The sequence below is a fragment of the Lepidochelys kempii genome, chromosome 13, assembly GCF_965140265.1.
Source record: "Lepidochelys kempii isolate rLepKem1 chromosome 13, rLepKem1.hap2, whole genome shotgun sequence".
In the NCBI taxonomy this organism is placed as follows: domain Eukaryota; kingdom Metazoa; phylum Chordata; order Testudines; family Cheloniidae; genus Lepidochelys; species Lepidochelys kempii.
The window spans coordinates 3,016,869-3,044,104 of record NC_133268.1 but is presented as its reverse complement, the minus strand read 5'-3'; the positions used below and the strand labels follow the sequence as shown (position 1 = coordinate 3,044,104).

At 53.1% G+C, this 27,236-nt stretch overlaps 1 protein-coding gene across 1 annotated transcript; it reads left to right on the top strand.

Annotated features, from left to right (window-relative positions):
* RSPO4 (R-spondin 4) lies at positions 1-25,529 on the top strand. The gene is made up of 5 exons (XM_073309376.1): positions 1-79; positions 17,636-17,824; positions 18,301-18,444; positions 18,986-19,171; positions 25,183-25,529. Exons 1-5 carry the CDS (start codon positions 1-3, stop codon positions 25,260-25,262), a joined length of 678 nt encoding a protein of 225 aa, XP_073165477.1. The 3' UTR covers positions 25,263-25,529.
* Positions 25,530-27,236: the final 1,707 nt, after the last annotated feature.

Here is a 27,236-nt window from a genome sequence, read left to right as displayed (position 1 = left end):
ATGCAGTGGATACTTTTCATGTTGCTGTTATTCATCAACTCCATGGAAATGCTCATGCAGAACAGAAGGAAGAAACAAGGTACAGTCCATGCTGCAGTTCGCCTTTCTAGCTTGATAGCAACAGGCAGAGCTGTGCTCGGGGAGGGCAGGCTGGGCTCGGAGAGAGTCTGAGCAACTGGAAGAATTGGCAGGTGGGGCAAAAAAGATAATCAGCTGGCAACTTTATTGCTCTAGGATGAGGGAGGCATGCAGGGGACATTTTAGTGGTACCTGGAGCTGAGCCAGCTGGTTAAGTTATAGGGGATGGGGCACTGAGCAATGCAAAATGAGAGGCCAGGGATAATTCACAACAGCAGACACAGACTTTGCCCTTTGATCCCTTAGTGCCCCCTCATCGTTAGCTGGCTCTCGTCTGGACTTCCCTGCTGCGTGGCGCTGCTGCGGGGCTAGCTCGGGCGGGGTTTGTAAAAGTGCCCGGAAGAGGCAAAGCACAGCGGGAGAGTGCTGTGTATTCTCGAGGGGGTCATTTGGAGGAAGAGGGGATGGATAATTTAGCTGGCTGTCATCTGGAGAGCGTGTCCAAGGTATCAGAGGGCAAAGCAATGGGTTTGAACTGGCCGGTTTTCATGGTGATTCAAAGTTTTGTGCAGAACCTCGTATCAAGAGTGGGGGAGCAACATCTAGCACTGCAGGTGGCCAGGCGAATGGCCGTGCCATTGCAGAGCACTGAAATCCAGCGTACAGAAGCTTGGCTGCCCAGCCTCTCCAGTGTCAATATTGCTGTTTGGGTGGGGAGGGTGGGAAGGTCAGGGCCAGGGCGCCTCACTAAACAGATTCAAACATTTTGGTCCAAATTCATCCTGGGTGTCATCTCTGAGTCAACTGCACCAGGGATAGGTTTGGCTCTTTGAGGTAAGTGCTACTTTGGTGAACTCCCCTAGTCCGTTCCGTTAGCTGGAATTGATTGGGTGAAACAGATGTTTTCAGCCTGGCTTTGGGGACCACAAGCCGACTGCCGTCTGAAGGCTCTGGCTTTGCTCTTCCCAGCTCGTGTGACACATAGATCCCCCATGAAAGAACAGACCTGCTCAGAGAGACCATTCCTGCCGCAACTCTCTGCACCACCTGGCTGAGGAGTGGCCTCCTTTGGCATCTCCTTTCTGCCACTGCTGTACACCAGAGATGTCTTGCACTTCCATATGGTCAGAGCCAATGCCCAACACTGGGTGAAGATCACATTGTGTCTGGCTCGAAGCAGGGCAGGAAGCACCTCTCACCTGCACACGGGTAGCAAACTAAGGCCATCAGACAGATCAGTCTGAATTCTGCAGCCATCAGGGCTGCGCCTGTTTTTATAGCTTGCCCTGTGTCCCGAGCAACTCACTTTTGTAATCAGAATCGGCTGGAGAAGTGGCTAGTGTTAATGGGAAGAGGGCTACTCAGTTGTCTCCTGGGAGTAGAATCAAGGTTCTCTGGTTTTATTGTATGTTTTTGTAAGAGGTGTTGAGTTGACGGGCAGCTGTTCATTACGTGCTGTCCAAGACATATCCGTTACAAAGCCCTGTGATCGCACACGGCATGTGCCGACCATGCTGGAGGCATGTGCCAAAGTTGTTCATGTTCTGAAGATTCAATACAAAAGGCCAGATCCTCAGCTGGTGTCAATCCATGGGGTGTCATGGAAATCAATTTACATCAGCTGAGGATCTGGCCCACTGACTCTGTGGTGTAGATAAACAAACGGCGTCAGTTTATCTCATATTTAAAATATTACACAACTGACGAACACAACACCATACCTAAGACAAATCAAGCAAAGTTCCCTGCACTGCTCATGGGAGAGACACAGGGAGTCCAAAGCTTTTGCTGCAGGGTCCAGTGATTGCCACTGGCTGCTATCATCCTGGCACGGGGGGATAGGGATCCTGGAGTCTGGTCCCTTCTCAGGCTCTCCTATCGCCATTTTCTTTCATCCTTCAGCTGGTGTTGCATGAAGTGCGTTCTGAGAGCCAGCCAGTACCTCTGGGATAGTGTCTGGCTGCAGAGGCTAACCAGATGCCAAACGTTTCCTCTGAGAGCAGCCATGAGGCAGGCAAGCACATCTCTGGGATTCGGCATGAAGTCTGTTACGGGGGGCTTGTGAGGAGCCAGCCTGTAAAGAGAATTTGCTTTAATCAAGAGGCGCAAAATATGGGGCCAGATTTTGACCTCAGTTACACTAGTGTAAGTCTGGAGTAACCCCCTTAAATTCTACAGAGAAACTTTAAATTTATACCAGCATAACTGAGGTTAGAATCCGGCTCATTGTCTGTGATTGTGGGAGGGGTGTTTTCTGTAATGCTGAAAGGAATCTGGACTCCTGGGTTCTGTTCTGACTCTGCCACTGACTATCTGCCAGACTGTGGGCAAGTCACCTACCCTCCGCTGGGCCTGATTCAGATGTCACTTACATGGGTGTAAATCAGGAATTACTCTCTAGATGTGAATGGAGGTCCGGCAATGCCAACCCACTGCAAGGAAAATCAGAACTGTGGCTCAGCAAACCCAGGTGCCTTGGCTCCAGCTTAGAAATAGCAAGACCTGATATAGTGAAACATCAGAGAGTGAAAGAAATATTTAAAAACAATTACTGATGATTCAGATGCCTGCAACTGCTCATGGGTCCAGGGTCCCCCTTATGGTTTCAGGGATTTGACCTCCAAACAGTTCTCAGCTATTGTCCACACTAAATTTAAACCTTCACAGATCCCTCAGAGAAGGATAGCTCCAGCCAGCAGCTGCCCAGTGGTCCAGCAAAGGGAATTTGGGGAACAGCCCAAAAGGAAATATCCTGGGGGACAAGGAGAGTTCTATACCCATGGTGCCCAATTTCTCCTTTGAAGGCACGTTGGCTATTTATAGCTCAACTTCAAGCCACCATGTGGCCCAGATATGTTCCGTATTCAGGTTCAAGTAGATCACAGTGGTTGGTACAAATGATTCTGGGTGGCATACATTGAGCCGTGACTAGATTCTGAGGAACAGCTGCCCAAGACCAGAGCAGCAGGGCTATCGAGGGTCAGGACTGAAGTCCATTGGCAGAGTAGCGTAGCATGGGCAAACCTTACGCATTGCTTCCCTTACACGAGGCCAGAATTCTCAACCTCAAACACTAAGGGCCCAATCCAGAGCCTTTTGTGGCCAATGAAAAGACTTCCATTGAGCTCAGTTGGCTTCAGATCAGGCTTTACCTGCACACCCCGTGTTGTGTCTCATAGACTCCTAGACTGCCCACTCCTGTCACAGACCCCTGACCTCTGGCAGAGTCACTGAAGGCCTCAAAACATGGTTTAAAGACTTCAAGTTATAGAGAATCCACCATTTACACTAGTTTAAATCTGCAAGTGACCCCTGCCCCATGCTGCAGAGGAAGGTGAAAACCCCCCAGGGTCTCTGCCAATCTGACCTGGGGAAAATTCCTTCCTGACCCAAAATATGGCCATCAGTTGGACCCTGAGCATGTGGGTAAGACCCACCAGTCAGACACCTGGGAAAGAATTCTCTGTAGTAACTCGGAGCCCTCCCCATCTCGTGTCCCATCTCCAGCTGCTGGTGATATTTGCTGCTAGCAGTCGCAGTTCGGCTGGGTGCCACTGTAGGCATCTCATCACACCATCCCCTCCATAAACTTACCAGGCTCAGTCTTGAAGCCAGTTAGGTTTTTTGATCCCCCCGCTCCCCTGGGAAGGCTGTTCCAGAACTTCTCTCCTCTCATGGTAAATGGATCAAGTTTCCTTTCCATCCCTCCCTCTGTGATCTTTACGGGTGAGAAAGTGAGTCATCAGCTAGGTGTGGCTCTTGCTCCGTTGTATCATTGGCTCCCTCTGCTTGAGGGAGTCACTGAGATCCTTTCTGCTCTTCTTCCCTAGGGGCTCTTTTGCTGGACAGTTCCCCAGTAGCACAGAGCCGAGCAGAGAAGGTGCAGCAGCATGACCCTGGCTGCTGGATGTTAAAACAGAGCCTGAAGTGTCTGTGGGAACAGGCCAGCCCCAGCTGATGGGATCTGATTGGGTCCTGACCGAGAGTGAAGAGCAAAGAAAGACTTTTAGGCTTGTACAAATTGGTGCATTAGCCATGCAAAACGTCTCTTTGCTCTCTCAGCCAGCTCATGTACCAAATAGGGCTCTGCCCCAGCAAAGCACATACACTCCTGCTTAGCTTTTGGCATGTGAGTCATCTCACTGAAGCATGTGCTTAAGTGATGTGCTGGATCGGAGCCAGAATCCCCGATGCACTGACAGTCTCTGAGTCAATCAGACCAAAGACCTCATGTGCATAACTAAGTGCTACTTTGGGATTCTCGCATCCCTTTTTCTCCTAGCATCATCATCATCAACAGAGCTATGGCCCACCTGCAAAATGTGGATCTGACCCTAGACTTCACGCACCCCAAGGTCTGAGGGATCTGGGGCCTGGGGCTGTCATGGTGGGAGTTGTGAACTCCATGCACAGCTTAGGAGTGCTTGTGTCTGGGGGGTTGGATTGGGACCATCTCTAGTGACTCCATACCCACCCACCCATATACAAGGCAGGTGAGAGGCTTGCAACATAAGATCAATGCTTAAAATAACATTTCTAATTACAGTTGCTCCTTTTGGCATCAGTTATTTGTTTGCTGTCCTTACTCCTGCTCTCTCCTTTTCCACAGTTTCAAATGCTCTCATGCTGGCGGTTTCCATGTCTAAGAACATATAAGAAGGGCCACACTGGGTCAGACCAGTGGCCCATCCAGCCCAGTCTCCTGTCTTCTGACAGTGGCCAATGCCAGGTGCTTCAGAGGGAATGAACAGAACAGGGAATCATCAAATGATCCATCCCCTGTTGCCCATTCCCAGCTCCTGGCAGACAGAGGCTAGGGCACCATCCCTGCCCATCCTGGCTAATAGCCATTGATGGACCTAACCTCCATGAATTTATCTAGTTCTTTCTTGAATTTTTTCTATGGCTTCCTCCCATCGTTATATGCGTGGTTCCCATTCATGTTGTCAGGGCTGGTGCATACATCCCCCTCCCCACCTCAGTGCTTAGAAGGGACAGTTCTAACCATTGCATCTCACTTGTTCTGCTCTCTGTTGAAGTTACCAGCCTGGGCCTTGAATTTGCTGCTCCATTCCCTTCCCTCTCCCAAAAATTTACACTCCCCTCTCCTCAACTCTGGAGGTTTGGGTGAAATGGAACCTGACTCCGAACCACCCTTGGTTCAAGGGACAACTATGTGAAACCCACACCTTACCGATGGGGGCTGCAAAATCAAAACACAGTTTCCTCAGCCCATCCCTGCTGGGAACCAAGGGATGGTCCCAACCCCGCAGCCCTGGCTTCGGCACAGCTCCTTCTGCAGTCTATGAGCAAGGGCTGCATGGTCAACACACTCCAAAACTTTCCCCACGTCTACAGATTCTCACCACGTTGGAGTCTGCACGAATCAGGTGTCCAGTGTAAATCAGGAGGAATTCCACTGAAGTCAGCAGAGTTATGCTGGTGTAAATGAGCCCAGGATCAACACCAACACTAATGTTTTGTTGCCCTTCATGTGACTTTAAGGGACACGGCCAAACTCACCAAGTAGAGTGGGCTGGTGCCCGAAAGGCAGAGGGCTCGCAACCAGGGACGTTACTCCAAGGCGCTTCCCTTCCACGCTGAGCACAGCTCGAACTCAGGAAAGGAAACCATTTTGTGATTTCTCCATGGCTGGGTCTATGCCACGAGCTAGGGATGTGATTGGGCCCCCTTGTGTTGCTCTCACGGAACCAGCGTGAGTATAAATAGCCCTGACAGAGGCAGTGGAGACGCGGCTGAGCTGGGCCGAGCACAAACCCACTGGTTTCAGGCCGGTTTGTACACGGCACAGCTGGGCCCTGCCTCCACGACACGCCCCATGCTGCTGCTACACGGCTCTTTATACTCGTGCTAGGCCAATGAGAGCTAGTGTGAGCGTGTGTATGCAAGCCGGGCGTGAGCCCCTGAGACAGGGGTGGCCCTGCACTCCTGTCTTCTCCTAGAAATGGCTTTGATACCCGCAGTCTGTAACACCACGGGATACTGTATTTGTGCTTTATCAACCATCACCCTCGTACAGCCCCGGGCAGTAGTTTTACAACCATAAAAGAGGGGAGAGATTGCTCCATGCAGAGATCTACCTGTACCCTGGCATGCCTCCACTTGGCTCAGCTCTCCTCTCCCAGCACTTCCTGCCTGTGCTCCTTTTCCACTCTGGCAGTTAACGGGCTAATTATCCCCTTAGCTCTGCCCCGCTCAGGCTGAACTAGTAATTAGCCACCCCTCCCTTCAATCAGGCCCTCTCTGGGGGAACTAATTGGATTTACAATTACCAGTGCTGGCTCAGCTTCTGGTTCTCAGCACTGTCACAAGCCCATAGCTCATAGTGGAAACGTAGTCTCTTTCAGCTGGTGCCATCCCAAGCTAGGCCAGGAACTCCAAACTTCTTTCAGCTGCTCCGCTCCCAGCTCCCAAACAAATTGTCAAAAGAGAATGCAAAAAATATCATAAAAACTGAAAAGCGCAATAGACACTTGTAAATCCCTCGGCATTTCAGTGAAGTCCCTCCAGCTGCAGCTAGGAACACGAATGTTGCAGGCATTTAGCAAATATGTAATGCCGACCATAACAGCTTAATGGGTCCAAGGTGCATTATTAACTGGAGGGGAAAGCCAAGCCATACTGAATCCTCGTGGCCACAAATGAACCTCCTCCCAGCACAGCGTGGTGCCAGTTTGAGTCCCTGGGGATCTGAAAAGGGGGCTGGGGAGAGATGGCAGCCGTGGCACATGCCTCCGTGTAAAAGAACCAAGGATAGGAGCCAGGACAGATGCTGCTTTGGGCAGTCAGCTGGAACGTGGCACCGGGGCCCTCGCCCCCAAGGAAGCTGCCGGGTTCTCCTGGGGGCTGCTTCCCTCGCTGTCAGGCAGCGCACGGGGGTCTTTGTGCTGAAGGCAGCTGCTGAGGTTTCACCTCCCTCCTCCTCTCACTGAGCAATGGGAATTGCTACATTTTTATCTGTACCTGGGGTTTCTCTATTGTCTTCAGAAGCTTCTCCCAGACCCCCACTCCCTCCAAAGGCTGTCCCACCGGGTGCATGCGAGCAATGGCCCCCTCACAGAGAGATACTGTGCTGTCCCTGCCTCCGTCTGGGTGGTGTCCCTGGCCTGAGGAGCGTGGGGGGCTGGGGGCCAGCAAGCCTGACCACTGACACTCCAGGTGTGCCACGCGGCTGATGTCAGTGGAAGCTGGCAGGATTGGGGCCACAGACCCCTTCCCCCACCAGGGCCAATCCCATCCCCCTTATCCCAGCAGGGACCCGCAGTGGTACATCAGTTATCCCAGCTGTGTGGGCAAGGCAGGTTTCAACGTTAAAGGAGCTTAGGGCTGCTGGGCCGCTGCACCCGCCCCTGTTGACGTGGCTGGGACTGAGCTGGCCTCTGATGAACGAGAGGTCCTTGCAGCAGCTGTTGCCCTGTGGGTGCACAGTGTTCTCCCTGGTGGCGGTGGCTGGTGGGGGCTGTTCTTCAAGTGGCACAAAGGGAAACCAAGAGGAAAGGAAACGGAAAATGAATCCTGTTCACATTACACCTCCAGCCGGGACTGGCCCTTTGATTTGGCAATCACCAGCCAAATCCAAGGAGAGCCGAAGCCTGGCTCCAGCTGGAGGCGGGTGGAATGTGCAAGAACCCAGACTCGAAGCACGTCTTTGCTCTCTCCTGGCAGGGAGCTGGAGCAGGAGGGCTGCGTCGCGCCAGAGCAATGGCCCAGTCAGGAAGAGGGGCGCGGTTTCCCTCTGCTTTTCCTCTCTCTACCCGTTCACAGATGCCAGCCATAATGTAGGAACTGGTTGGGCTCCATTCAGAAGGTGGTGTCCCCCTCTTCAGCCTGGAGAACCCAGGGAGCTAGACCTGCCAGCCTTCCCCAGCCCCGCTCTGACCTGCCTCTTTGTCTCAGCCGCCACTGCCCTCCCGGACCTGAGACCTCCATGCAATGCTGCCGCTGCTCCATGCATGAAGCCAGCCAGAGAACCGCACCTTCGTTCCAGCCCTTTACCCCCAACCTGCACTATCCCCCTGCGAGTCCGGCCCTGGCTCACCAGGTGTTCTACAGACCTCTCCCACCTCCTGCTCTTCCAGCCCTGAGAGCCTGAGAGTGGACGTGGCTCCTTGGAAAAGGCGGGCGGCAGCTGGTACGGAAGGGGCAGCGGGGGCAGCCCAGCAGCATCCCTCATTGCCCAAGCCCAGCTCACTTCTGGCAGCAGTAGCGCCTGGCTCGTCTGTTTGCGCGGTGGGCTCTTTGGGGCAGGGGCTGGATACTCCCGGTGGTACAGTAGCTAGCGGGAGGGAACATGATTAATGAAGGACATAAACCCCCCCCCACACACACACCCATCTGCTTTTGCTTTCCTGATACACTGTCCACCTGGTGACTGCCACTCGCCTCGCATTTGAAGCTGCTGGGGGCAGGGGAACCTGCATGGTTCCCCTCTGTAGTGATGACTCTCCACTGAGGGCCTGATCCAAAGTCGGTGGGAGTCACTGATCTCAGTGGGTTTGGATGCGGCCCTGCGTGAAGACGGACTGACGACGGGAAGCACGTGGGCTGCCGTATAACTGCTTTGGAGCAGATGCCAGTGCTGTTATTCTGAGCCGGATACTGCCCAGGAAATGGGACCAGGTCTGGAATGCCAGCTGGCTGCAGGGTGGGGGCATGTTGTAAAGGACAGTCACACTGGTGGGGCGGGGGGGAGTAAGGCTAGAGATGGAAGCACCAAGGGTGTGCGGCTATTCGACTCTAAGTTCTTTGGGGTAGTGACTTTATCTTCCTGTAGTGCCTGGACACTGGGGCCTGCATCCTGACGGAGGATGCCAGCAGCTATGGAAAGCCGGGTGATAGATAATAATGGTGATAGGCTCAAGCTGCCAGCCCCACTCTGGGTGTGCAAACTCCACTACAAAATGGTTCTGGAGGAGGATTCCTTTCTTCCTTAACTGGGATGTGCTGTAACCCACATTACAGACCGCTGGGAAACCCGTATCAAAGATCCACCCTTGGGAGACACAGCCCCTGCCTTAAACGACCACCTCACTGCTTTTCAGGCTCTCCACAAAGTTAAACCACAAGAGTCTGGTCCCTGGTAAAGCAGCATCCTCTCCCAGGAAACCTGCTGGGGCATTCTGGACCCCTGCCTTAATGCACAGACAGGACAGATCCACAATTTGAGCACAATACTCTGCCCATTGCACAGAGTTGGGTACTGCTTAAGTAAAATCCCAGGCAACATGTAGCTCATAATAAGCAATTTGCAAACACCTAGAAGATAAGAAGGTGATAAATAACAGTCAGCATGGATTTGTCAAGAACAAATCGTGTCAAACCAACCTGATTTGGGTTTGTTTAGTCTGGAGAAGAGAAGACTGAGAGGGGTCGTGATAACAGTTTTCAAGTAAAAGGTTGTTACAAGGAGGAGGGAGAAAAATTGTTCTTCTTAACCTCTAAGGCGAGGACAAGAAGCAATAGGCTTAAACTGCAGCAAGGGAGGTTTAGGTTGGACGTTAGGAAAAACTTCTTAACTGTCAGGGTAGTTAAGCACTGGAATAAATTGCCTAGGGAGGTTGTGGAATCTCCATCATTGGGGATTTTTAAGAGCAGGTTGGACAAACACCTGTCAGGGATGGTCTGGATAATACTTAGTCCTGCCATGAGGGCAGGGGACTGGACTAGATGACCTCTTGAGGTCCCTTCCAGTTCTATGATTCTATGATTCTAATCAGCATCACATTTTGGTCTCACTTATGACTGGAGAAGCTAGCAGGCAGATCAATGTCTTGGGAACATGAAAAATCTGTGTTGATAACACATGTGCCTTTCAAATGCTTTATAGGAAGAAAGGGGCTTATGGGTGTGATGCTGATCCTGCTTACACTAGTAAATCAGGAGTAGCTCCTTGGACATCAGCAGCATCCTGCCGGTGGACAGTGGGATCAGAATCCGGCTGTTTGTATTTTAACTGGTTACGTTTTGGTATCAAGTGTGGCTTCATCTTCTCTGAGATCTTTGTCAAATAACATCCCCTGGCACGTGGAGCAGAGCCCCCTTTTCACTGGTTCCTTGGTTCACTTTACATGACTTTCACAATCTGTTTCATTGGCTTTAAACTCTATTTTGCTGGGACGCATCGGAGCCCTGGGCTGGGCAATCAGGACAGCAGGAAGCTACATTCTGTTTAAGAGCAGATCCCATTGTTAAAGTTGCTGATGACCTTTTCATGGTTCTTTACACTACAAAAACCTGTCTGCACGTTCCATACAATCTGTTGTAGCTCTATGCATGGTTACTGCATGCAAACACATGCAGCTGCAGCGCGGTTTAAGTGGCGGATGCAACGAAAGTGCCCAGAGAATCAAGGGCCTGATCCAAACCTCTTTGAAGGGAAAGGGAAGTCTCCCAACGGACTTTGGATCAAGCCCCAGAGATATTAATCTAGATACTCTCTCAGCCCCTGGGATTTTTATTTTGCCCTTTTAGCTTTTATTAAGCTTTGGCTCTGTGAAAAACCTGGCTTAATGCAGTTGTGACGAAGTGGGACTGTTCTTAATGTTTCCTCTGAATAGTGTGGGGGTGCCTCAGTTTCCCTTAGGCAGTTCTTAAGTATCTAGGGGGTGGAATAAGGGTGTATGATCATTGCAGAGCCCTAGAGGGCATGTGTGTGCAGGAGTCTGGACCCAGAGAATGGCCAACACCCTGTTTCCTGGCAACTGATGGCCTGGGCCCTTCCCCCCCTGCAAGGTGAGAGCTGAAGGGTTGGAGAACAAAGGAATCAGGTGACCTCCTGGCCCGGGGAAAGGAACAAAGCCCAGAGGAGGAGGGGCTGGAGGGGGTTTTCAGTTTGGGGCTGGCTGGGACATGGAGTGAAGTGCAGACGTGGTTGTCTGGCTCACTGCCCCCCAGCTGAGGGGTCCTGTTCTCTGCACCTGCAAGCTCTGTTTTAGACCATGTTCCTGTCGTCTAATAAACCTTCTGTTTTGCTGCCTGGCTGAGAGTCACGTCTGACTGCGAAGTTGGGGTGCAGGACCCTCTGGCTTCCCCAGGAGCCCCGCCTGAGCGGACTCGCTGGGGGGAAGCGCACGGAGGGGCAGAGGATGCTGAATGCTCCGAGGTCAGACCCAGGAAGGTGGAAGCTGTGTGAGCTGTGTGTCCTGAAGACAGGCTGCTCACAGAAAGGCAACTGCCCCAGAGTCCTGACTGGCTTCATGGGGAGCAGTTCCAGAGCATCGCCCAGGGACTCCGTGACAGCAGTAAGATCCATTACAGATTGAATCAGTGCTTGGAGGCACACCGGCACTTCTGGTGCAGTTACTGCAGAACGTAAGATTTCATTACACATATTAAATGTCTTGCTCTTTATATGAGCAAATGCCCCCAAACCCTTCTCCATGTGACTGGGCGCAGTCAGAGGCTCAGCTCGCCATTTGGGTGTGCTTGTGCAGTGCCGTTAGACGATGAAGTAGGAGTGCATTTTTGTACCTGGACGGGGGCCTCCCTTTTAATATGTTTTAACTACCCCATTGCTGGTCATTTCAGCAGAGCCATCCAGTGACTCTGGCATTGTGGTTTGGGGTTGTGGGTGGAGCCTGAGTAGAATAAACTCAGCTGTATCCCCATCCCAGTCTGGGTTCTATAGAAGATATTCAGGGGCCTTGGGATCATTTGTGTCCTAAAGAACTTCACGGCCACAGGGATTTTAGCCAGGGGCTGCACGTTTTCACACCCAATTGTGCCCACATTTCGTTGCACCCACAAATATGGAAACACACCCATTTTGCACATGTAAATCAGGCAGCTGGGCGGCCAGATAGCAACTTGTGTATGCAAGTTGGGGATCCACATGTGGCAAATGAATGCACAGTCCCTTCTGAGGTCCCAGTCGGTTCCATGAGCCAAAGGGGGGCTTCAGAGGCAGGGGCTGACAAGGTGCCTGAGGCAGACAGCCTGAGTTCCTGAATGAGGCCGTTAAACTCGAGGCAGGTCGGGCCAAGGCTCTGAGAGCTGGCTGAGGCACGATGCAAAGGTAAAACCAAGCCGCTTGGATTCTGCTCTGGGGTGAGTAGGAGCCCACGTTCTGCTGGGAGCAGGAAATAAAGTTTTGGGGTCTGGGTACAAATTAGCCTCGCTCTGCTTGTGATGGATGCTTAAACCTGGAATCTGTGGAGCTGCAGCAAATTGCCCCCGCTGAGGATATGGTCCATTTGGGTTGTGTGTGTGTGTGTGTATATACACACACACAGGAGAACCTCAGAGTTACAGACACCGTGGGAAGGGAAGTTGGCTGTAACGCTGAAATATTCCTAACTCTGGCTCCAGCAGTTCATACTCCGGGCCTGGGGCAGGTTCCAGACGCAGCTAGGCAACTTCCTTGCAGGCAGCTTCTTGGCTGGCAGCGGGGAGGAGGGGTGGGGGGGCGGGTGGTAGAAACCGCCAGCCCCCTCCCAGCTGGGGGAGGGGGGCAAAAACAGCACCCCTGGCTTCCAGGAAAGCAGCACAGACCCCAGTGCTGCTCCTGCTCTGGCTGTCTTGGGCTGGCAGCGGAGGCTCACAGCTTTGCCTGCTAATCTCAGTGTCCCCACCTCTGTATGAGGCTGCCCAGCACATGGGGGTGGGGACAGGCAGCCCAGATGTGCCTACCTTTCAGACGCAATACAGGCTCAGTTCAGTGTTTGCTGGGGTTTTATTTTGGGGGGGGGGGGGGTTCTTTTGTTTTTTGTCTCCACTGCTGCCTGATTGGTTACTTCCGGTTTCACGTGATGTCCGGTTGACCGGTCAGTCAGTAACTCTGGTGTTCGTATCTTTGAGGTTCCACTGTATATATTTACTGGCCCGTTTTTCTCTTCAGACCGGCTTCGGCCTCTCTCGTGTTCATGTTAACGCCCTGGCCTGGGCTAAAGGTGATGGATTCATAGAGGGCAAACATCACCTTCAGGAACTCCAAGGCCTCTCCCCTTCCATTCCCTTCCCGTTTAACAAGCTGTGACATCTGCTGCTGCTACTGTTTCTCCAGTGGGAGAATGTGATGTAACAGAGCAGAGGAAAAGGATTCAGGACTCCTGGGTTCTTTTCCTGCCTCTGCTTTGTGGTGTGAGATTGGTTATGTTGTTTAACATCTCTGTACCTCAGCTTACTTATCTCCATCAGGGATGTATTACGACCTCGCTCTGAGGGGGCTCGTGAGGGTTAGTTAATATCTCTTTGGCACTTTGAGGTCCTTGGGTGAATGGTGTTACAGAAAAGCAGATGTTATTGTAGTCAGAGCTGTCCCTTGGGTATGGAAAATCAGGGCAACTGCTCCAGGCCGTGCGCTTTGGGGGCCCCGTGCTTCAGTGTGCATGTGTCATACGGGAGGTGCTAGACCAGCTGGGGAGAAGGGGTAAGGGGTGCCTCGGGGGCCAGGCTGGCCCGGGGGTTGAGGTTAGGGGTGCCTGAGGGGCCAAGCTGGCCCAGGGAGTTAGCAGGGGTCCTGGCACCGGCAGCAGGGGTCAGGCCCGCACTCACCGGCGGGAAGTGCGTGTTCTATTTCTTTTTCTTGCTTACCCACCGCCGCCAGCATCCTAGCGCCGCCGGAACACGCCAGCACCAGGCTGACCTTATCCATTGCCCTTCTGCCCCGGACCCCTCCCTTTTCTGGGACTCCCCAGCACAGGGGGCCCCCTCGCCCCTAACACAGGTGCCATCCTGTGACTTTCGATCATCTCTTGCCCCCCAGCACTGGTGTTCCCTCCCCACACCAGATTTCACCTGTATAAAAAATGTTAAGGGAGCCCATACAGGCTGACTTGTCCAGGGCGCACCCCACTAGGGATGGCCCTGACTGTAGTATTGGGCAATATGACGATATCTGGCTCTGCCCTTTTTGTAACATTTCCTAAGCTTTCTTCCTTTCCTGTAACATTTAACAGGTTTCAGAGTAGCAGCCATGTCACTCTGTATTCACAAAAAGAACAGGAGGACTTGTGGCACCTTAGAGACTAACACATTTATTTGAGCATAAACTTTTGTGAGCATAACAGGCCTTGGATACTTGTGTCAGGTCAGGCAATATTTTTAACCACTAACTAATCCTTGTTTTAACATGCTTTAGGATACGTGCAACTCTTATTTAATGGGCTAAAGATGCCTCCCACATGTACTGCATTACGGGCACTAATTAGATAAGGTTATTCATTCACAGAGGGACTAATCTAGCAATCTTTGCTAAGGCCACAATTCAGCTAAGTGCTTAAGAGGGACTTAAGCATGTGCTTAAATCCCTCTGAAGTCTTCAAGTTAAGTATGGGCTTAAATACTTTGCAGAATTAGGGCCTGAGTCTGTACTTAAGCAGCACTCCTATCAAACCCAGAACTCACTGAACTCCATGGGAATTTGGCTGCTTATGGGCTAGGCAAGGACTGGAAGGTTTGGCTTGTGCTGTAAATTTCATTTGGTATTTATCACCCTTCTCTACATGGAATGTCCTGGAAATCTTCCCTTTAGATTCCTGCCTGGCAAGTTTGCTGGGCCAGAATTTATGGAGCTTTACTCATGTGGTACGGGTACCCAAGCAGCACAGAAGTGGTCAGTAAAGTTCATAGTTAAGTACCGAACTTCTGTGTCTCAGGCCTTTGATTTTACAGAGCAGTTGGTGACTGGTCGCACAGAGCCACAGTTCCAAAGCATTCTAGCAACAGTTCAGAGATGTAGGAAATGTCCCATAGTTGATGCCAGTGGTTTTGTCTGTGTGTATTTGCGTGTGACCCTTCTGCACCGATGTGCATGTAAGTGAAGGATGAGACTGATCTCTATCTCAGCCCTTTTTGCAACAGAGGGGGCTTGCGAGGGTTAGTTAATATCGGTGTAGTGCTTTGAGATCCTTGGGTGAATGGAAAAGCAGACATTATTGTAGTCCTGGCCAATGAAAAACAAACAGGAATGTTCAACGCACAAAGGGAGGGCTGAGAAATTAGTGATGAGTGATTCAGAGAAATCATTACAGGCAGACAGACGCCAGAAGCTAAGGAGACATGGAGTCCATCTCTTCTAGGACACTCATTCAGATACCGATCTGTGGGGTCCAAAAGTCATGCCCCGTTTCTTAGCCTGTGTGAAACCAAGGGGTGTCCTAATTCCCCCCTTTCCCCCCACCCATCAGGACAACAGACAGCCTTGGCAGAACTCAACAGAGGCCAAGCACTGGACGGAGATGGAGGCTGGGCATCTGTCCCAAGCAGAGGGCTGAGGCGGAGTGGCAGGGCAGTGTGGGGCGGCTGGCTCTGCTGGGGCTGTGCCTGCCCTATGGATGGAGTATCACTGCAGGGGGCTGTGGGACTAAAACATCCTTTTCCTGGTGTTCTGTCTGTAGCGTTCAGTCTCCAGGGCACCAGCAGAATGGCAAATGCATGCATGTAGGACGCCATCGCCCAGGGCCAGTGCTGGGGAGTGGGGCCTAGGAGTGAGAATTTTAAAGGGACAGTGCAGAGGGGAGGAGGCCAGTGCTGTGTAGACGGGAGAAGTGTGACTGGGGAGGCAAAGCTGAGAACTACCGCCTGGTAGGGTTGCCAACTTTCTAATCACACAAAACTGAACACCCCTTCCCCCACTTCTTTGAGGCCCCACCCCTTCCCTGAGGCCCCACCCCTGCTTGCTCCATTCCCCCCTCCTGCTGTCACTCGCTCTCCCCACCCCCGCTCACTTTCGCCAGGCTGGGGCAGGGGGTTGGGATGCAGGGGGGAAAGGGGGTTATGGGCTCAGGGCTGGGGATGCGGACTCCAGGTGAGGCCAGAAATGAGGGGTTCAGGGTGCAGGAGAGGGCTCCAGGCTGGGGCAAGGGGTTGGGGTGTGGGAGAGGGTGCGGGCTCTGGCTGGGGCTGTGGGGTCTGGGGTGGGGCTGGGGATGAGGGGTTTGGGTGCTGGAGGGGGCTCAGAGCTGGAGCAGGGGCTTGGGATGCAGGGGGTGAGGGCTCCAGCTGGGGGTGTGGGCTCTCGGGTGGGGCCAGGGATGAGGGGTTTGGGGTGCAGGAGGGGGCTCAGGGCTGGGACAGGGGTGCAGGCTCCAGGATGGAGTTTGGGTGCGGGAGGGGACTCAGGACTGGGGCAGGGGGTAGGGGTGCGGGGTCCCGGCAGTGCTTACCGTGGCTCCCAGGAAGCGGCCGCCAGGTCCCTGTGGCCCCTAGGTCACGGTTTCCAGCCATTGGGCGCTATGGAGTTGGCACTCAGAGTGCAGGCCACGTGCGGAGCCTCCCTGGCCGCCCACGAGCCTAGGCACCGCAAGGACCTGGCGGCCGCTTCTGGGAGCCGTGCAGCGCTAGGACAGGCAGGGAGCCTGCCTTAGCCCCAGGCCCCACTGCGCCACCAACCAGACTTTTAACAGCCCAGTTGGTGGTGCTGGCCAGAGCCAGCAGGGTCCCTTTTCGACTGGGCGTTTCGGTCAAAAACCAGACACCTGGCAACCCTATCCCCTGGGTTTAGGCTGCTTGGAGTAGCTGAGGAGAGGTTTGATTCCCCTCACTGCCTGCTGCAGGCATTCTTGTACCTTACTCTGATGCAGTTGGACGGGGCCATGGCTGGTGACAGGAGACTGCACTAGGTGGGTCTCTGCTCTGACCCAGCCTGGTAATGTCTACACTTCCATCCAACACCCACAGGAGCCTTCCTTGGCTGCAGTGGGCCCTGGATCCGATCCAGACAGTGCTGCTGAAACGAAGGTGCGAGATCACAAGCTTGGGGCCAGGTGTTCTGCCGTATCAAGGAGAACATGAAGGAGCCCGTAAACACGTGGACTGTCCGTCTGAGCTTCTCTCAGGCCGGGGGCCTCTCTCCATCCCTTGAAGCTTCCCAATGTTCAGCTCCCACGGTCAGCAGTCACATGCGACCCTCTCACTCCTCCTCCAATCACACAGCATGCTCCTAGCTAGCTTCAGGAGGAGTCCCTAGCCCCAGCGTGGCATTTGAGGATCACCTCCGTACTTAAGGTGCTTGCACAGCTCTCTGCTTTATCCTGTGTCCAGTTCCAACAGGCTGTGCCTATAAGTTATAGCACCCCCCTAACCCCCACTGGACTCTGTCTGGGAAGCTCAGCCCTTAAAGACACAGCCCCTAATTCCACACCTGGCGGTCAGATGCTTTGGGGATGAGCGGCAGTTGAGAGCCCTAAGCTAGCTGCCCTCGGTTTCCAGCTAAGGAGGGCGGTGGGGCAGGATGCTGAGTGTGATGCCTTTTGGCTGAAGCGAGGGAGCAGTGTGCAGGGTTAGCCCAGACCCTTCATTGAAACCAGCTCCTAATCAGCCCTCCACCAGCCTATTATTTAGCTCTACTTTCTCCTTCCCTGGCTTCTCCTCGACATTCTCAAGCCTACGTTGCACATCAGCCATCCCTGCACTGGGATGGACTAGCACTAGCTGGAGCGATGGTCAGCCCATCCCAGCCTTGGGAGTTGGGGATTATGTAGGACAAGAAAGCCTGGGGCAGTTTGTTCCTTCCTAGTCCCCCTCCCCCTGCTCCCGGCTTGCACAATGTGCCAGCTGATGGCAACAGCCTCTCTTCTCTGCCTTTTTTCTCTTGCAGCGAGCGCTGGCTTGTTTGAGAACTGCACGGGCTGCATCATGTGCTCGGAGGATAACGGGTGCATTGCCTGCCAGCAGCGTCTCTTCCTGCTGATCTGGAGGGATGGAATCCGCCAGTACGGGGCATGTGTCCACGCCTGCCCACCTGGCTACTTCGGGGTGCGAGGCCAAGAGGTCAACAGATGCACAAGTATGTAGCTCTCCTACAAGCTGCCACGCTCACCTGCTGTCCAGAGGGAGGCGTTCAGCTCCCTCTTGCTTCGCCCTCCCCTGCCGTACCCCACCTTATGACAAACAATACGCTCGCCTTTCAGAAAGGGAAAAGTCCAGATTTCTCCTCTTTGTTTCCTGCCTAAGAACCCAGCCCCTCCAGTCAGCTTTACATTGCATGGGGAGCAGGGCTGTCTAGTGGTTAGAGCAGCAGGCTGAGCACTAGGACTCCTGGGTTCTATTCCTTGCTCCGTTACTGCTCTGCTGTGTGACTGGGGTAAGCCACCTCACCTTTCTGCATCACTAAAATGGGGGTGGGATTTTTCAATGTTGCCAATGGGCTTTGAGATCCCCAGGTGACTAGAAGTGTCCTGCTCTGTCGTCCCTGCTGCCCTAACACTCCTCTTGCCAACCGAGGGGCAGTTTCACTGACTGATGCCCCGTGCCTTCCTGCAGAGTGCAGGTCGCCGAGCTGTGAGAGCTGCTTCAGCAAAGATTTCTGCATGAAATGCAAAGAGAAGTTTTATTTGCACAAAGGGAAGTGTTTCAGCACGTGCCCATCGAATACCACAGCCCAGCATAGCACCAGGGAGTGCCAGGGTAAGTCTTGGGTAATCTCTGCCCCTTCTCCTTTAGGACACTCCTCCCCTGGTTCCCTCTGCCCTTTCCCATCTGTCTGATTCCTGAACAATCCCCCATGGGTCTGGGATCCCCCAGCACCAGATACAGGATTTCAGTCCAGAGCAACATTTTTGCCAGCCTTGCATACACTCGGAGAATTCTAATAGATGGTTCCAGGCCTGATGCAAAACCCACAGAAATCAAAGGCAAGGTTCCTGTGGGCTTCAGTGAGCTTTGGATGAGGATTAAAGGGGAAGGGCATGTTTTCCCAAAGCCTCAGGCTGCAGTCTCTACAAGTCTGTCCACAGCATTTCTTATCCAAGCTCTGGCCCCTCCTTCAAGCTGTGCTCGCACGCATCTGGCTGCCTGGGGTTTTGTGCAAATAAATCTGAAATTCTGAGCCTGCGAAAACTTGGCCGGGCAAAGTGTGCCGGCAGGAGGCAAAAAGGCCACTTCTGAAAAGGCCGTGTTAGGTCCCCACTGCTGCTGTTGCGTTACTGGTCTTTCCTCCCCCTGCCAGAGATGTGTGAGATGGGACCCTGGAGCAAATGGAGCCCCTGCAGCAATGAGGGGAGAACATGCGGCTGCAAGTGGGGATCGAAGAGCAGGACGCGCGAAGTCGTCAGGAGCGCCAAAGAGGAGGCAGTGACCTGCCTGGCCCAGCTGGAATCCAGGAAATGTAGAATGAAGAAGCATTGCCCTGGAGGTGAGGAATGGGGTGTGGAAGGAGATAATGCCCAAGCAGGCTGGCCGAGGAGACTTGATTTAGTCCTTTTGTATTTAGAGCCATTTGGGGAAAATTCATGCTCAAACCTTCTTTATGTCCCTAAACAACCAAAGAGAAGGGTGCTGAGTTAATATGATTTCCCCATAACAGCACACCTTTCATGATCGGGAAGCCTTGATCTCATCTTTGAAATCAGCCTGGGCCCATGTCCATAATCCATCTGGCTATGAAGAAAATTGCACTCACACAAGCATCCACATGTGTGAAGCAATTCTGGAGCTGGCCTTGCAATCCAGACGTTACACTCCCATTTCCTGGGGGGTTGTTCTGGCAGTCTAGTCAACTGCTATGCTATGAATGCCTGGCTGTGGCTTAAAGGTCAGCCTAGAACAGCAGAGCCAGGAAGGGTATATAACCGATCAGACTTCGCTTGGGGAGACTGTGTTAGAACCAGGAATTGAACTATGCTATGAATGCCTGGCTGTGGCTTAAAGGTCAGCCTAGAACGGCAGAGCCAGGAAGGGTCTATAACCGATCAGACTTCGCTTGGGGAGACTGTGTTAGAACCAGGAATTGAACACAGGTCCTGCTGGGGACTCCTGCCCAGCCTGCTGCAGCAAGCCGCTGAACCCAGGCTGACAACCGTGGGCTCATGCTCGCTGTGCTAAAAATAGCTGGGCAGCCCTACCCTTTGTCCTCAGGCCTGGCCATAGCCGTAAGGCCTTCCTCTCCCAAAATACAGGAGAAGGCCAAACCATAGGAAGGGAGCAGCCACTTGCTCTGTTCATCCATTTGCAAATCTCAGGGCTTGTGTTCAGGGTGTTCTGTTAAACATCAAAATAAAGACAACAGAATTACAAATTGCTGAGCTCAGCGACAACTGTCTCACTTGTGGGCATGTGGTTTAAGGCACTAATCCATATGGGTCAAATTGCGCGTGCAGGAAGAGCAGCTGGAGCCTGACAAATCAGCCCCTGAATTCTAGGCCAGACTCCACTACTGCTTCACGTGACTTTGGGCAAATCACAACGCTGCTGTCTGCCTCAGTTTCTCCATCTGCTAAATACCTGGCTCAGGGAGGTAGAGCGAGAACATCAGTGTTTCGAGATCCTTGGATAAAAGGCTCTAGAGAGCTGCACAGTATTACGCACATGCATATTTGCTAAATTAATATTGAATATTATAAAGGTGATTTCTGATCCATGGCTTGCAAAATGACCCCTGCCAGGAGACTCGACCCACGGAGGTTTTCGCTAAATTGGGTTTTACTGCTCTAATGTTCCCTTGACAGGCCATGAAATCCATCCTGCGCCCTAATTCCAAACCTATCCAGTTCCATTATCCAAACTGGGGAGCCTCCAGCTTCAAGGATAGCTTGCTGCTGAAACATAGACCCCTCTATTGCCACCATCTCCCTGTATCCAGTGATCGCCATTCTCGAGTTTCCCAGACAAGAGCAGGGGATTCTCGGTTTAGGAATCAAATCTAAAATCCTTGCTGTGGACCTTTGGGGCCAATGGAAACCAGAAGGTTGCTGAGGTCATTCTTGGATGTGACTGGCCGGGCTGTGAGTGTTCTCAGACATATTTGCTTCATAACTGGCTTGTAAGGAGTACTGGTCTGTCGCTCTTGGAATGAGATCCGAGTACCTGGCCCCAGAGTTTGAGTGATTTACGGCTTTGAGCCCTGACTCGCTGAGTGAAGAACCACATTGCTTCAAGTGACAAAAGCCGAAGGGGGAGACAGCAAACGAATGATCAGTCGATTGATCAATAGCTCGTAAAAGAAGTAGGGAAAGAATGCAAGGAAAGGGAGAAAAGAGAGGGAGATAGGAGTGATAGAGTGGGGAAAGGAGGAGTGAAGGGCTGAAGTAAAGAGAGATCTGGAGGCTGAGCATAGAGAAATTCTTCCTCCTCCTCCTTCTTGGCCCTTTCAGCTTGTATTAGGAATAAAATAAATCACAAATACTTTCCCCTAATAATGATGCCTAGGAGCCGCGATCTTCCACTGGCTCGTCATTCCATCCAACTCACAGCATTGGGGAGCATAATGGGAGCCAGGTGGCAGGAATTTAGGGGAAATGTTGCTTTCTCCTCCTCTCCCGAGCTCTGAAAACTGGTGACAACGGGATGCCCCTGCTCCTGTACGCACTGCTCCTGAAGCTGGATGTTCCCCTAGCCCTGAGCCGGGGGGTGGGGGTGGGTGTGTGTCTTGCTTTGGCTGCTCCTCCCTGCCGTGTGTGCAATTGCATGTTTATTCGTTACTGACCTTTCAAAACAATGTGCTGCTCCGTAACAACAAACCCCTCCGTCTCCTATTGTGCTGAAAAACAGACCCAGGCAGGACAATCCATATGTCAGCTTGGAGGGAGCCTCTGTCAACAATCTTGACTCAGTCTTGGACTTCCTTGCCACCATCCTTACAGTGCTGGCATACAGGATCCCAGGGGCTGGGATGCTGAAGAGGATCCTTGATGGGTCAACGTAGCTGTTGCTTCAGAGCCACCACGTCAGGCATGTTCCCAAGGCCTCCCCCAATCTCAGTTGTAGAAAGGCATCTGGCCTTAGGGGTTAACATGGACCCAAAAGAGGACAGAATAAAACTAGGGCCCTCCCCGACGCCGGGGCAAGAGGCAAGGGCTGGTGAAAGGAAGAAGATGTCGTGGCGGCATCAGATACCTTGGGTGAGTTCTCTCCATTTCGTGGGAGGAGCAGTCTTCCCATCCAAGCCACAGGGGAATGGTACTGATAAGTCAAAGTTTCCTTTGATGGCTCAGTGTATCCCCCGTGGATCACAAAGCATGGAGCAGCCCTTTGAAGCTACCAGAGCAGAGCTGGGGGGGTTTTAAACACGAGGGCTCCTTTCAAACGGAGACATTGGAATGGGGATTCTGCCTCCCCACAGGGCAGTCGGTGGAGCACCAGATCTTTCCAAGGCCGTCAGTGAATCTGATTTACAGACGCTGTTCGGGGGAGGCTAGGAAAGGCTTTAGCTTGTCCTTCTGGGCCTTGACAGCTCAAAGTAACATCATCAGCTTGATTCCACGCTGGGAACTGACATGAAACAAAATGGAGAGTTTGGGCTGTGATCAAAGCTGCCGGAACACTGCCAGGGGTAACACGGAGAAGGGGAAAAGAAAACAGACACCCAGCAAGGAAATCAGATGTAGGGAGAGGAAAGGCAGAGAGCTGGGAACAATCCTGCACAGACCCTGGATCAGAAACCCCATGGGAACAAATGCCCAAGCAATGGGTCCGTCTTGTCAAAGCCCAAGCTTACACCTTGGTTCAGAGGGTGAACTCAGTCTGGACACCAGGCCTTCAGCCCACCAAATTCCAGCTCTGGTGGGTGTTTCAGCAGTGCATAGGCCCCTAGCTAGTTTTCTGCCCAGAGGCATAGGTCAGCCGGACAGAGCAAGAAAGGTACGTGTCTGAAGAGACCAGCCAGGAGGGCTGTGTGTGTGTGTCACTGCCCGGGCCTTGTGTTGCCATCCCTTTAGGGGTGGCGCTGTTCTCTCTCAATCAGTGGTGCATGGTGGGGCTAGGGGATGCTGGGCACCCTTCAGATGAAGCCTAAAGCCTGGTGCCTGACCACTGGTGCCTATAAAGATTCAGTGGCCCCTTTGCAAGATCAGGAGTGTCAACCCTGGTGTCGTGACCAAATTCCCAAGGGGGCATTTCCACTTCACCTCCAGAATGCAGCATTCTTCACTTCCTGTCCTAAACTGTCCCGCAGCGTGGCTGTTAAATCCCAGAGGCGCAGGGCTGACAAGAGGGGAGGAAAGAGAGGACAAGAGCACTAGGGTCCCCGCAAAACCTCGGTAACTGGGGTGAAATGGGAGGGGTTGGGCCCCAGCCAACATGATGTGTTGGGGCCCCAGATTTCTCTCAATGGGCCTGTAGAAGTCGCTGCTTTTGCGTGATAATGAATGGGCCCCCATGGATAATTTTTATATATAGGCTTGTGGAGTTTGAAAAAGGCTTTACAATGACAGGCGATATATAGGGGCTTGATCCAAAGCCTATTGAAATCAATGGGACTCTTCCCTGTTCTTTTGGCTCAGGACCTGGGTGGTCTGTCCTCTACAGGAATGCGTGGGCTTGTTCTGGATGAACATGCATTTGTGTGTGTAGAAACCTGTATTGGTTAGGGGGCTCTGACAATCCCCCCTTCCCCCGGTGTGAACTTCCCCTTTGTGGAACACGCCAGCAGAGTCAGGAGCTACTGCTGAAGCGGACAATCCGGGAGCCAACTCATTCGGGGCTTCGCCACGTGGCTTGTACCACAAATGAGAAGAAAAATGCAGAACGAATCTTCTGCTACATGGGAAGCCCTGGCAGCCGGGCTCCTAACAGCAGAGCGGAACTGCGAGCAGCCGTGGCGAGGAGGAACACCAAGCAAACTCCATTCTCATGTGTTCCTAATTGCCCGGATTAGGGATCGCCCTGGGGTGGGTGTCAGACGCTGTCACCGCCAGCGAAAGTTCCAGGGATGTGAGGAATCTGACAGGGCGCCAGGCTCCTCCTGGCATTTTATGTTTCTCCTCTTTAATATCCCTTCCTCCAGCTTTCCCGTGTTCCTGTTTGTTTCCTTCATTTCCTCTTTCCAGCCTCCATTGACCCTAGGTCTACACTGCTGGGGTGGGAAAAGGGCTCTTTTCCCTACTACGCTGGGGGCTGTTGTAGAGACCCCCCTCCCCAGGGGGGGACACACCCTTCTCTCCAGGCCCAGGATGGAGCCTGGTTTGATACCCTTCTCTCCCAACATGGGGGAAATCCGCCGGGGCAGGGAGACCAGTACATTGACACAGAGGCTTGCTCGGCAGAGCTGAGAGGAATATTTGACCTGGATCCAAAGCCCGCTGAAGCGGCTGGGCGGCTATCCACTGACTCCAGGGAGCTTTGGATCTGGGGGTCTCTCGCCATTAATCACACAGCCCAGGTCTGCTCCTGAGTGCCCAGCTCCCTGCTAGAAAAAGGGTGGGGTCTCATCTGTGCTGCTCTCATGTTCCTCTCTACTGCAGAGATGGGTCTGAAGTGAGCCCCCCTATTCCCAACACAGAAAGGCCGAGGTGCTCAAATCCCAGAGGCAGTGCCCAAATCCCAGAGGTGGGCCCATCTCTGCTTTTATGCATCAGCTGCCCTCCCCCTTTTGTCCTTTTGCTTTTTCTTCCCTCTATCCTGGACGCCCAAGAAACAGCCCTGGCCTGAGCTGAGGGTTCTGGGGCCATGTTTGGCTCCTTTCTACCTCTTGACCAGTCTGCTCTGCTGGGGGAACCCCTCTGACTTCCATGGAGGTTTTGGCCCCAAGAGGCTGGGTAGGAACTTTGCCAGCTAAGCTGCTGGACCTTGCTGCTCGTTGTTTGGGCTGAATGTGGGGCTGCAGCCTGTGCATACCCTGGCCATAAAGTAAGGGAGGGAGCAGAGAGGTGGGTAGCATGGTCAGAACTACAGCCCAAGGGGCGCATCCTGTCCCCATTGAACTGAATGGGAACTCAAGGGTTCACCAGGTAGGGGATGGGATCTATCCTCCCATTGTACAGATGGGAACCGAGGCCCAGAGAGAGTAAGTGACCTGCCCACAGTCACCCAGGGAGTCTGGGACAGAGCAGGGGTTTGAACCTAGGTCTCCTGAGTTCCAGCTCAGGCCATCCTTCCTTAGCTCAGTATAACACCCCTGAGAGATGGCGATAATACTATTGACCCTCCTCCCTATTTCACAGCTGGGAAAACTGAGGTCTAATCAGAGCGATTAAATAACGACTCCGGGGCACAAAGTGTTAGACTTGGGAGGAGAACCCAGGAGTCCTGCTGGGCTGGATGGAGGGGTGGGGCTCTCAGTCTCCTGTTCCAATCACTAGCTCCTCTCCCCGCAAAGGGAGTATCCCTTTCCAAACAAACTCTTTTCACCGCAGTGAGCTGAGAAGTAAAACCAGGTTTCGAAGGCGTTCCCGGCTCCCAAGCCAACGAGCGATCCTTTCTGTGTTTCAGAGAAGCCCAAGACCACAAAGAAAACGAAAAGGGAAAAGAAACAAAAGAAACAGAAGGGAGATTCGCTGGCGTGCACCTAACCTGCATCCTCACAGGTGGGACTTCGGGAGGCAGCACTGGGGGCAGCCCCATGGGAGCGCTGTGGGGCACAAAGGAGGTCTTCACCCTGAGGTCTCAGCAACATTTCCTTCTCGGCTTTCGTTTTTCCACCTTTTCCAGCCAGAGAATATTGCACAATTCCCCACACCCATGCCCACATGCACACACACCCACACATCCCTGCATGCTTCTTCTGAGGCCGTTTCCGGCCTGTGAAACTTTTCCTCTTCAGAAAATCTAATTTTCAGCCCGACGGCGAGAGCAAAGCTCTGTTTTCTCCCCTTCCCCTGATGCACCCTCACAGTCCAGCTCCTTCTCTGGTGCAACCAGAGCCAGCTGCCTTAGGGAGCCAGGTGACAGCGAGCGAGAAAACACCGCTGGCTGGGCCAGCATGGTGGGTTTGCACCCCCAGCTCAGCTACCTGCCCAGCGAGAAGAGTTACAGAACAGCACCGAGCGGGGCCTGCACCGCCAGGGGGAAGAGGAGCTTTGAGTCCGGCACTGACCGGCCTCCTCCCCCTTTACGGATGGGGAATGTCTTGAGAGCAAAGAGGCAAGCTATAGGTGCGCGGCACCATCACCCAGTGCGGCGACACAGCAAAAATGGCCAGCAGGACATTCGATGGACACGGGGCTTCGCCAGCTCTTCTGGAGCTGACTGGTGGGAGGTGCCCCTTTCCCTGGCAGGCGCATTCCCTGCCTCCAGACTGGATTGATGTGGCAGGTTCCCCACCCCACCCAATGGAACTGAAGCAGAATGCCGGCAATGGACCATAACCAAGAGGTGGGGAGCAGCATCTCTTGGAGAGCCCCCTCGCTGCTACGTTACAGCGAGGCTGGCCATGCCTCCAGCTCCCACCCAGCACCTTCAGCCCAATTACGTGGCCGTGCAGAGGTCTGAACTGCCCCCATGCCAAGCCTCCCAGCCTTCTCCCTCCAATTTCCCCCCCTGCTGCTCCCGCAGACCCCTGCTCGGGGGTAAGTGGGGGGAGGAGGCTTACACATAGCGCTGGCTCTTTCCTGGGTGCCAGCTGTCTGTGTGAGAAATGAAAGCATCTGTGAACATAAAAGCAGGGGAGAGCCGAGTGACTGAAACAGGGGGACATTCCCCAGGCTGGAAATCTCAGCCTAGAGGAATGAGAATTGCACCAGACCTGACCATGCTCCATCTTCCTCCCCAGGGCTGTGATCCTGCCAGGTGGCAAGTGCCCTCAGCTGCCCTGTCACTGCAAATCTGGCACTCAGCACAGGATAGGACCAAACTCCACATACGGAGCCCCATCATCCAATCCCACAGGCCTTACTCGGGTACCACTCCCATTGCCTGCGTAAGGACTGGGGGATTTCCTCCCCTGGACAAACCGGGGCAATAGAAGAATCCTGCTCCTCTGCAACACCCCAAACTGTCCCTCAGTTTTAGAGTGAGATTCAAACTTGGTTGAAATACTGGACTGAGAGTCTGGAGAGTTGAAATTCTGTACGTAAATCTCTTGTCCTATTGCCATGCAGGAGTAGGAGGCAAGCATGAGTGACCACCAGAGATAAAAAGAACAGAGATAGAAAGAACTTCCTCATGAGCTACCCAGCCCACCCACTCTGGAGAGTTTATCCAAGTGCCAGAGAAGGGTCTGAGCTTTTGGATTCTTCACTGCACCAAAGGCAAACTCTGCCCCTAAGGTGGCCAGTCCAGCCCTCGCTCTGGACATGCCCTGTGGGGATCTGTGGACTCTGTCATGCTGGTGTGCAGAAAGGGTTAGACAGTATCTGCAAATTCCTCAAATATGTGTATCACTCTCACAGAGATGTGTGGCGTTACAAAACCCAATCAAGAAGACAGGCAGCTCGGCAGCTCTCACTTTCCAGTTCCAGACCTCCTTGCACCCTTCGCCAATGGGAGGGTGAGAACTCAGGATGTTTCAAAGCAGACTTTCCTGAGAGTCCTGCCCATCAGAGTGG